At 35.1% G+C, this 12,259-nt stretch overlaps 1 protein-coding gene across 1 annotated transcript; it reads right to left on the reverse strand.

Moving 5' to 3' along the window:
- Positions 1–4,386: 4,386 nt before the first annotated feature.
- On the reverse strand, positions 4,387–7,016 carry LOC128031171 (uncharacterized). The gene is made up of 4 exons (XM_052619412.1): positions 6,344–7,016; positions 6,052–6,106; positions 5,480–5,594; positions 4,387–5,198 (listed from the first exon to the last, which is right to left on the reverse strand). Exons 1-4 carry the CDS (start codon positions 6,638–6,640, stop codon positions 5,048–5,050), a joined length of 618 nt encoding a protein of 205 aa, XP_052475372.1. The 5' UTR covers positions 6,641–7,016; the 3' UTR covers positions 4,387–5,047.
- Positions 7,017–12,259: the final 5,243 nt, after the last annotated feature.

A 12,259-nucleotide genomic window follows, 5' to 3' on the forward strand; every position in this document is an offset into this window, starting at 1 on the left:
ATTAAGAACACCTAATTCAAAACTTGATCTTGAGGACTTACTGTAAAATACGATCTTAATAACAAAGGTTCTTTATTGGTTTCACTTTTTTTTTCAACTTTCCATTCCACAAAATGTTATTTAAAGGTTCTTTAGATTATTAAATTGCTTTCACAAAGAAAAAAAAGGCTCTGTAAAGAAATCTTCACTGAAGGGTTATTTAGGGAACTTAAAATATTTTTTTACCATACCACTGCTGAAAAATAAAAAACCAACAACCTTCTTTCACACTATATGATACATGAGCAGTTAAACCAGCACAGCAGCAAATGACACAAAGTTATGATAATTAATTACTTGATTAGACTAAACTTTACATAAACTGTACAAGATTTGTATTTTATTCAGAATGAAAGTAACTTTGAAAAGATATCATAAAGAATTGTTAAAACATAAATGATCAAGAAAGATTTACCTTCAGCAATGCAAAGAAATGAGAGCAAATACATGAAAAATAAATTAATCTGTTAGTGGACGTCTTACTATGTATAATGTTTATATGTTGCTCAAATGCAATAAACGTATTCAAGAAACAATCAAGAAAATAGTAAATCAAATCTTTGATGAAAACCCAGATGGTGAATGTAGAGAGGCCACGGATGTGAAGATTTGTGCCAGATTCTGTAGGAATATGTCTGATATTTAGTTGACATGATATAAGGAAAGCAACCGAATATCAAACATATCACACAGTCCCTGACCTGTCAGAACCTCACCATCCTCTCATACAGCATCTGTAAGAAAACACAGATATGTTTTGAAATTGAACAATGAGAAAACAATGAGACAATATAGAAGGAAAAAGCATGGAATGGCAAAACTAATGATAGTTTCTGCAAACCCTTTCCTTAAACCTATCTCTTTACATTTTGATCATTTAGTATGTTCATTTTAGTAATATTGAGATATTTTACCTGGCCAACATACACATAGGCAAAATTAAGAAGTTCCAAAGAATAAATGAAACTAAAATGCAGTCATTCAGGTTGTTCATGTAACAGGATGAACATGTTTTATGCATAAACATACAACATTTAGCATTAGTACACACAGACTCACACAAAATACTCACTGTTTTGAAACTCCAGACTGAAATCAGCTTGAAATTTTTAGCTGGAGAGTGTGTTCTGTTGTAAGCATGTAATATAGTGTGCATGAATGTCACAAGTTTCAGTTGGGATGGGTGTATTTATACACCCCCGACCAAAGTTTGCACCCTTCCTAAACCCCAGTATACAGACACACACACACACACACACACACTCTCTCACAAGGGTTAATTAGGAGCGCATTGATCATCATGCCTCCGGCTCTTCCTCCTGCATTAGGCTGATCAATAGATGTGATTTCACACATACACTCACACAGAGGGCAACAGGGAGGTCAGTCAGACAACCAAGCAAACAAGCTACTTCCCTATAGTTCTGTTTCAGATATCTATCAAAATCATATTTCTACGTGTTTGCAATAAAAAAAAAAGTTGTAAACCCACAATGCTCAGCTTGAATGTTTATTAGAGTGATGGGGAGTATTAAATATAGTGAAGAATTGTTTCAATTAAATTAAAATTAAATGTAATTGTTTCAGTCAATTAGTGACTTGTGTTACTTGACTGTGTGCCTCGCATTTCAAATGTAAGATTTTACCATTACCGTTCAAAAGTCTGAGTTCAGTAAGAAGTCAGTCCTTTTATTCATCAAGGAGGCATTCAATTTATCAAAAGTGACAGAATAGGCTTCTCTTTAAAAATTAATGCTGTTCTTTTTATTCATCAAAAAATGCTTTAATGCTTTGAAATTAAGCCCCACATGTTTTCAGCATTGATAATAATTTAAAAAATATGAGACTAAATCAGAATGATTTTTGAAGGATCATGTGACTCTGAGAGCAATGACTTTTATTTTTAAATTGTAATAATATTTAACAGAATGAAATGCAACCTTGGTGAGCATGTCTATTTTTTAACAGTGTATGGAATAAAAATGTATATAATTAAAAATATGTAATATAAATGTGATCAAAATTATCAGTGTAATTTTTTTTTTTTTTCAAATCACATGAAACCGTACTGTAAATGCAAATATCGAACTCCAGACCAATCTGAAATACTTTCAGACGTGTCCATATGAAGCATGGAGAACATTGTTGTAAAATAAAAAGTTACTGCAAAGAAGCCTTTTACACTAATGCAAATAATATTCCAAATACCTTGTAACACATGGTCTAGCATTATCTAGCATTAGAATAAGCATTAAAATAAATAAAAAGGGGATTAGTTATATTAATAATGTTGATGTGAATCATACCTGCCTTTCAGCATACAATAGTGCCGGTGAAATCTTGCTTATGATTTTAATAGAGCTGCAAGCTTTAAAGGCTGTAAATGGATAAGAACTTCTTTTATGACTGGATGGGATGACATTTTTTTCTAAAGTGAGACATTCTGTAGGGGTTTACATCAAAAACCCTGTTTGTGCTTTTGCTTCCCTCATAATTAAATGTCCCCAAAATAAATATAAAGGCTAATTTCAGTGGTCACCCAAGCTGTTTTTGCTGACCTGACCCTGAACACTGAGTGTTAAACGTCCTTTCCACTCTAATTTGACATTCATTTGCATTGTCGCTGACATACTGTAACTTCTCAAGGTGACCCAATACAGTACACAGCTCTCTACAAACCATCTGTTCAGTTCTCATGATCACATCCCGTTTATTTGTGCATTTGACACCTGAGATCATATAAGATATTTGTATTTTGATTTGTAAACCCATGTTCCCTTTCTTTCTTTTACTGGACATATGCTTAATATTTCTCGAGACATATTTCTCTTTTACATCAATCCATCTATTTCCAATCTCTTGAAAATTAAGAAAAAATCATTTAAAATATAATCTTTTACGTTTTCATTTTAATGCCACATGTTTGCCATTGAAAAGGGTCATTGCATAAATTTCACATCAAACACATTAAATAGGTTACATAAAACAAGCTTAAAATAATCTAATGGGTCATCGGAGATTCAGGATTGAAGCAGATGATCAGTTTTCTGCCCCCTCCCTCCGAGTCCTGCTGTATGCGGTGACCTTCTGAACCAGATGGGGCGGAAGAGAGGCACAAATTGTTTTCCCTAATTGTGAGCCTGAGGGGCAACACAACGAGAAATCACAGAGAGGCAAAGAGAAACAAAAAAGACAGGGGAGGGGTGGTACTAAGCAAGTTAAGTTCACATATGGTCAGTTCTGACGAAAAGTAGAAAGTAGAGGCTTTCTCGTTATCTTTACCATTTCAAAAATATCAACTTATAATAAAGTTCATAAAGCCAGCAATGTTACAAGAATATCCCATATACACTTACTTTCCACTTTTCTCTCCTTTTAAATTTTTTTTTCTAAAAAACACTAATCCAGCCAATTCGTAAACATTATAACACTCACTGTTTCAATGGTGTAGCCACAAGAAATATACAATATGATTTTAAAATGAAAAATAGCTTACTAACCATTTTTGTATTAGGTTTGTGTATATTCAATTTTATATGAGTGCAGATTTCTGGCATAATAATGTAAACCTTAAAACAACCATAAAAGTAATGTTTTAAATGGATATTTGTTAACACTTAGTTAGGTCCCATTAGTTAAAGTTAATGCATTAACCCATATTATCTAACAATAAGTAGTAAATTTGTTACAGTATTTTTAAATCACTTTACATATAGTCCATGTCAGTTCAGGTCAGCTCAGCTCTGGTCCATTCATAATCATATATAATGCATTAGCAAATTTTGGAATTAATTAACTATAATAATAAAAGATTTAGAAGTATTTATCTTTGTTTGTTCATGTTAACTAATGTTCCAAACCTGTATGCATTTTTTTCTGCAAAACAGATTTTGAAGACTTCTTAGTTTCATTGTTAGGGTTAGGGTCTTAACACTAGACACATCTCAATATTTGTGTTCCACAGGAGAAAATATAAGTACAATTTTGGTGAACTGTTATTTTAAATAACTTTCCAGTTCAAATTAACAGACAAACCTAACCCAGTGGTTTTATAAAATTATAAGATTCATATAAAATGTAATGTTTTCTAAAATATACTGTGATGTATCTGTCAGAAGGTGGTGCTGTACAGAATATTAAAACTGCTGTTGCGTTTTGTCTCAAAAAGCATTGCACCTGAAACACCCAACATTATTTCTACATATCCATCAAACTGGTTAAACAGCCTAGAATGACAAATTACACAGTCAAGCTACTGTGTTTGTGAAAGATTAAGTGCAGATTAGATGGACTAGGCTTTACACTGCAAAGTGGTAAATGTCCATTTAATGAAATAATACATAAGTGTCCAACCGTACTCTGACTTTATTTTTATTTTCCATCATAAATCACAATATTTCAGAATAAAACCAAAATTTATAACAAAGAAGCACAAGAGGTTCTTTGAACTTCATGACTGCATAACAATAGTAACCGGGGTAACAGAGTGACGATGATTAGGAGTGACAGTGAGAGGGTCAGAGTTTTCCCATTGGTCGATACAAACGGGACGTATGCATGAGCCTGAGGGAGGGTCAGAATGACACTATCACAGGGAACATAAATTACAGGGAGGAAAAAATAAAGAACTATAAAAAAAAGTCAAACACTCCCAGAAGGCAAATAAACCTAACACTCTTTTTTTTCCTGAAAAAAAAAAAAATGTTTCCCATAAATTTCATCATTTTATTGTGGGTAAAGTTGACATCAAATTGTAACTGATTGATACATGCATTATCCCATATTCCTTAAACACAATTATTTGCATTATGACAGACCACACATATGACATTGTCAGTCAAACCTTGAGCCCAAAGTGTCTCATTCAAGTGATGCCTGTGGAATGCTGGAGATCAACCCAAGCAAGAGTTTCAGGTTAGTTAATCATCAAATACAGTTCTCCAGCTGACGCTGATGTGGTATTGTTCTCCATTTTCCTAACACACACACTCATCCACTCAGTTTTTCTTCACTGTACATCTGCTTTTGGCTGTTCAGCTTTTGGTTCCTCAGGTTTCGGCTGTTCTGCATTGGGTTCCTCTGCCTTGGGTTTTTCTGCTTGTGATTCCTTAGGCTTTGCCTCTGGCTGTTGTGGCTCTTGGGTAATGTTACACATTTTCCTTGGAAGAAGAAAGGAGTATTGTTAAGAAATTGTAATGCTCAGCATAAATACTCTTTATTTCCCATTTAAATTAAATAATAAAAAAAGTGTTTTAATTTTACATTTTAAAAGTTTAAATCCATAAATTAACCCATAACCTAATTTAAAAGCTTCAGGTTATGTAGCATCCAGAGCTTTAACAACAGATTCTGTACCTATTTAATCACAACTAACATTATCTGACAGATCCATGAGTTTGGAGATCCATACCAAATAGTTCTATTATACAAATGTACTCACCTTCCCTCCTCAGAGGTCTTGTCGATGTACTTGCAAAGTGTGCTCAGCTGCACCAGTTGATTTTGTAGAGAATCAACCTCTGTTGCCCAATGAGACTTTTCCTTGACAAACTCACCTGCAAACAGTAAAAAAAAAAAAAAATAATAATAATAAATATATATATATATATATATATATATATATATATATATATATATATATATATATATATATATATATAGTATTATACTATTATTATAGTATAGATTTGAAAATTTCTTGTACAGCGATATAAGGAGGTCAAAGCAAATAATGAATGCAAACGATGATAGTAACAAGTGCAATTTTATATGTAACATATTGCACCCCAGTTTGTGCAATTCGAATACTTAATGACTTACAATATGCATCATTAGCTGTTTTTATCCAGGCTTTGCATTTATTGCCGCAGAGGGGCAGTATATTTTCATGGGCTTTATTATAAATCTTGCTAATATGAGCTACAGTCAGTAGCTCTGTTTCTATCTACATATTACTTCTTAGTCAATACGGTTTTTAAAAATGGTCTTGAAGACAAAGAGATGGAAACTCACTTTCGACATGTTTCTTCTCTGACTCTCCAGCAGCAATTTCATCTGTTAATCGTTTCTGAAGAAGTGAAATGGAAGACAAGTTATGATTATCACAGGTGTCATATAGACCTACATTTGAGGCACTGGATTTGAAGGCATTCAGTCAGTTACAATCACTGGACCATAAAGTACAGTGGTAATACAATGAAGCAATTAGGCTATGTAAGGTCTCAGACGGATATTAAAAGTTATGATGGATGTAAATAGTTGAGAGTACATAAAAACATCAAACATCTCACCTTCTACAACTCACCTTGTCACCTTTACATGTATCAACGTCACCTTTTTTCTTCTCTGCAAATGTCTTGGCTACGGACACATCTTTGGTTAGAATGTCCACCTCTGTTTTAGTCTTATTTAGCAGTATATTTCCTTGGATCAGCTGATCCTTGTATTCTTCCAGAACATCTCTGGTCACTCTGAACTTAATATCTTGAAATGAAGCCTGTTTACTCATTTGCACCTCCTGTTTCCGTTTGGAATGGATGTAGCCAGCGATACCCAGACTACACACAAAGAAAAAAGCCAACAGCAGTGCAGGAAACTTCATGATGAAGGACTGGACCGGACACTCACAAACTGTCTTTCGCGTGCAGGTGTACAGATGATCAGAGTTACCTGTCGCTGAAACTAACACCTACAAGTCTTTAGCATTATGTTGAAGAGCAGGCTCTGTGTTCTCCGTGATATTAACACAGATTTGTAAAAATATTTTAATTAAAACAAGTTAATTCCTATCTGGGGTTTTTTTTCTGCCCAGCTTAGCGGTGCTTGAAAGAGTGAAGAGAAACGTCGCTACAGGTAACACAGCCCAACTATAGAAAACCACGCCCATTCAGGTGTTTCTCTCTCTCTCTCTTGCGCTCATTCAGGTGTATCATTGGTGTTCACTTGCAGTGACGTCAAACTACGAAGACGTATTGACGTGTGTCCGACTCACTCCCCTGAATCGGTTCTTTCGAACGGTTCATTTCAAAGAACCGGTTAAATGTTTCCGCAATTATTTTGCATCATTAGCCTACTACAGTATCCATATGTAGGCGGCCATGTCACCGTTTATAACGTTTTCCTTAATTATATTTGTATTAATGTTGTAGTAATTTCATGTGGCTCAGTTCTGCTATGATTCAGCTCATTTAAATGGACTCGAGACGTGAGTGCCGACTGGTTCTGTGAACCCGGTACCATCACGTCGCACGTCCACGTCGCCAATGATGCAAGTATTGACAGACACCGAATAAATTCTATTTAGCTACGTTTGAAACTTTCGGCTTGAATTTAAATCCAAGTACGATGATGGACAAAATAATTTTCACATCTGTCGAGCCAAGCCTCCACATTAGGGCAATGAAACCTCAACGTACTAAGTGAGTAGGCTACCTGTTTACTATGGGGTGAAAAGTTTTTTTTTCAATGTTAAGATGCCATGCACTTTCACGGCATGTTGGCTGTCATGCAAATAAGAATATCCTTGTCTACCCTGTTTAACCACCTTTTAATGACTGACGAATTTTGAGTTTTATAATGACACACCTTCAGTCTCCTATTTGAGTTTGTGAAATAGATAAAGAACTGCCTCTTAAATTCAGAGCTGATGTGTATTCTGCTATATTGCTTTTCTAGTTTGCTTTGTTAAAACAAAGGTGGGTGGAGAGAGTGGAAAAGTTGGTCAGAGATCACAGCAACATTATCAAGGAAGTTCAAGTTTCACTCTCTCTCTCTCTCTCTCTCTCTCTCTCTCTCTCTCTCTCTCTCTCTCTCGCACACACACACACACACACACACACACGTTCTTGTTTGCTTAACCCAGACATCCAGTTGTACAGGTAAGGCAGGCTTACTTGTTACTGCCTTAAAGCAATAGCTTTTCAGAGAGACAGGAAACGGAGTTAAGTCTGTTTCAGTCAACAGCATAGACGCTGCTGCTATGAGAATCGAGTAGAGATAAAAAAAAGAAAGAAAACAAAATCAACCTTTCCCCGAGGAGCTCCTTTGGTCTACTCTACTTCTTTCTTCCTCCCTCAGGATGAGAGCAATATCGGCAATGGTTTTCCTGGCCTTATGTGCCCTGCTGGTTATAATCTACCAGGCCGTACAGCAGGAGCTCAACATCCGCAACCTGAAAACACGCATTATTGTTTCCGGTGAACAGGTGAAGTTGAAAGAGGATGGGATCATGGCAGCCAAGCTGAAAGTGGAAGAGATGAATAAACAGCTAAATCCTCTGATCGCACAGAGGGATCAACTCAAAAAGCAGAAGGACGAGCTTAAGAAAGGCAATGCTGATTCTGAAAAGGAGCTAGGCACGTGTAATTCTGACAAGGTACAGTAGTGTGAATCTCAAAGCAGTAGAACTATGCACTGATTAGCTTTCCATGTTATCTCTTTTAAATCAGAGTTAATGCGTTGTGATTCATTCATTTGTGATTGATCACAAACTCGGTTTAGTTTCATCCTGTGGCGTGACATGCTATATTCAATTAAATTTTAGTATACACCAGTTAAAAAACTTGGAGTTGAAAATATATATATATATTTATGTATTTCAAAGACGTCTCTTATGCTCATCAAGGCTACACAAATGTGATCAAGAGTATATTAAATGTTCTCAAATAATATCTCAATTTAAAAGAACCTTTTTCTATTTTAATATATTTCAAGTTGTCATTATTTCTAAGAGTAATCCAGTCTCCAGTGTCTAATATGCAGATTTGGTGCATGCTCAAGAAACATTTCATATTATTATCAATGCTGAAAACAGTTTTGCTGCTTAATATTTTGTGGAAACTGTTTTTATTCAGGATTCTTTGATGAATAGAACATTTTTTTAAACATTATGTCTCTACTAGAGTTGTTCCGATTCCGATACTAGTATCGGAAATATCTCCGATACCACAACAAATTCTGGCATCGGCATCGGCGAGTACATGAACCCATATACCGATCCGATACCATTTTCTTAAAAAAGACCTAGTTATGACCGCAAGCTTTGCCTAACCGCTGCACGGTTCTTCTTCGCTGCTCAAAATGCATTGAAAACACAGGAAGTTGTGCTGTGTTGCCACAAGCAACCCCTGTTTAGAGCAGCGAAGAAGAAATGAAAACGCGTTAGCAGCCCTTATCTATATATGACTGGATCACTCATCACATTCTAAACTGCCAAAAGACAGTGAAGCCGCTACTATATTATAGATCAGTGGTTAGCAGTATGTCTCTGTAGTACCGGTAGTTACAGACTCTCGAGTATATTCAGTACCGGCAACTGCGTTCAGTCGCTTCCGTGTAAGTCAAAACGCAGGGCTCCAGACAGTAGCCGAATATATACTAGTGTCTGTGAATATTAAACTGCAAAATACTATTTAAATATTACTCCCGCAAAATCTACATCTCTGTGGGTGACTGGCACAGATGCGCGAGAGCTCGCTGTTTTGTAGTCTCTGCTGTGTGTCATGAGGACACGAACGCATAAACCGTCACTTCATGAGAATTTACCGTTTCATTTGAGAATACTGTCATATCATAAACACAGACACTCAAAGATCTTCATGGCAGCCCATTAAAATAAATGTTTGGTTTACATGAGTAAATTGACAATATATAAAGCTACTGTTGTAGCCTACAGTAATAATAATACATCTCTATAATAATAATAATTATGCCTAGATGGTTGCTTGTTTTTTACTTGTTTTTTACTTGTTAGAGATTATCTGATTAATAGATCTTTTTTTATATTCCTAGACTTATTTGTTGCAGTTTTTTTATACAGTTATATTGTAAAACTTAAATACCTTTTTTAGTTTGCGGTGTTAGATTTTTGGCTGCATTTGAAGTTCTTTTTTGCATAAGAAAATAAATAATACTGTCAAATTCATGTTAGATAATAAAAATACTGTAATAAATACAGTAGTTCACCATGTATTTGTTCATGTTTTATTGAGGGATCTGTCTGAAGCACACCATAAAAAAATTCTAGCAATTTACACAGGGCTAGTAGTATATACAGCTGTATATACAGATATACACCCAGGTATCGGATCAGTACTCGGTATCGGCCGATACCCTGAGCCCAGGTATCGGAATCGGTATCGGGAAGAGAAAAAGGGTATCGGAACATCTCTAGTCTCTACCGTCACTTCTGATCAATTTAATGCATCCTTGCTGAATAAAAGTATTAATTCCTTTTTTTTTTTAAGACAAATTGGAAAAGTAGTGTTTGTGTGGCTTGTAGCATATCAATAATTTGTCGAACACAGGACTGTTTAAAATGAACTAGTGAATGCAGAAGGTAAAATTATGGAAAACTTGATTGTACATTTAAATAAATGTTAATCTATGCTTCAGTTATTCAATCACCCTTAGACAGAAGCAATGAAAACAGGGTTTTAGGAACACAAGTTTACCCAAAAGATTAAAAAGATTAGGAAACATTAAAAAGATACACTCACTGTACCAGATGCAAAATGAAAATTGTTATTCCAGTTTTGCAGCTTTTCATGAGTAATAAAGAACCAATAGACAGCTTGCCAGTAGACAGGTAAGGAAGTTTTACTTTAAAAAGAGGGACATATTTTTATTAGAGTATCTTAGTTTGATCACACACATAGCGTTTAAAAGTTTTGGGTCAGTACAGCTTTCAGTTTTCAACATTGATAGTAATAAGACATGTTACCTGAGCACCAAATCAGCGAGTGATTTCTGAAGACTGGAGTAATGGCTGCTGAAATCACAGAAATAGATTACATGTTTAATTAGGTTAAAATAGAAAAACATTCTTTTAAACTGTAATAATATTTCATAATATTATTAATATAGAACAAATAAATGCAGCCTTATTGAGTGTAAGAGATTTCTTTCAATAGCATTTAAAAACAAAAAATTGATCCACCCCACAATTTTGAACAGTTTTTATATTTTAGGTTTCTATTTGCTCTGTATATGGCTCCTTTCATCTCTGAGTTTTATGAAACAATGTTTCAGGATTCTTTACAGTGTTGTTTGACATTCCTGCAGTGGACATTTGACTGCTTTTATGCAAATCAAGTGTTGTGACAGATCTATTTCAGTGTTCTCTGTTAAACTGAGCCCAATGATGTAACCCTTGAGCATGCAAGTGCTTTAACACAGTCTCCCTCTGTCTCTATCTCTCTTTCTCTCTGTCTCAGGGTAAATTAGAGAAGACGAACAATGAAGCAAAAGATGTACTTCAGAAACTAAAGGGTAAATATGAGTTAGTCTTATTTCTTGGGTTGGATCTAGTGGCTTGTGGATTTTTTTAATGCTCATTGCCATCATTTCTGTCTCATTCTCTCCCATGTTGTTCTGCAGAAAGCCAAGAAGCCGAGAGGAAGAAATCTGAGGAGGAGATTGAGGGACTGAAACGGCAGGTTCTGGAGAGAGATTTAAGGATCTGCAAATATGTGGATGTTACATTGGATGAGCCAAAGTAAGAGTGGTTGATTTGAAGTTATTCCTTTGAATATGATGGTTACCTAAATAAACCCTAATACTCTTTTCACAAACTATGACATGTTTCCACAGTTATTAACATTGTAAATATAACAGTTTTTTTTTGTATTAATGTAAATTTATAACACTATAATTAGTTTTTTAATTACTTTGTCTTGCCATTTAAATTTTAGAAAACGAAAAGTATTTTTACACATCTGGATATTTGAGTTGAACGGTTTTGGAACAGTGTTATAAATACAACTTAACCACTGATTTCTAGTTGTGTCACAGCGTCTCCACTACATGGCCACAACACAACAGTACAACAGCTAGAATAAAAGTTACACCTTCTTTCTTTGCGTGAACATTTGAGCGCCGTCATGCAAATCTTCGCACATAGTGACGTAGACATGTGGGGGCGTGTTTGAATGAGACATTTTAGAGGGGAGGGGATGACTCTTAACTTTGATAAAGAATATCTCTTTGGATTTGAGTCTTTAGTCTTTGCAACTTTACAGATCTTCTTTATGCACCAAGAGTTTGTAAAACTCCAAAGCCTTTAAGGCTGCAATGCCACATTAAAAGCCAGACTAAATTATGCCTAGGTGTATTTACTTCGGGGCTGAAGTGGGTCTGAGCAGCCATAATTTAGTCTGGCTTTTAAGCAGCATTTAACTTTCTTGGGGTCAAGGATCTTTTTCTTTTGCTTTTTTGTGTTTGT

Source organism: Carassius gibelio, chromosome A16 (genome assembly GCF_023724105.1).
Source record: "Carassius gibelio isolate Cgi1373 ecotype wild population from Czech Republic chromosome A16, carGib1.2-hapl.c, whole genome shotgun sequence".
NCBI lineage: Eukaryota > Metazoa > Chordata > Actinopteri > Cypriniformes > Cyprinidae > Carassius > Carassius gibelio.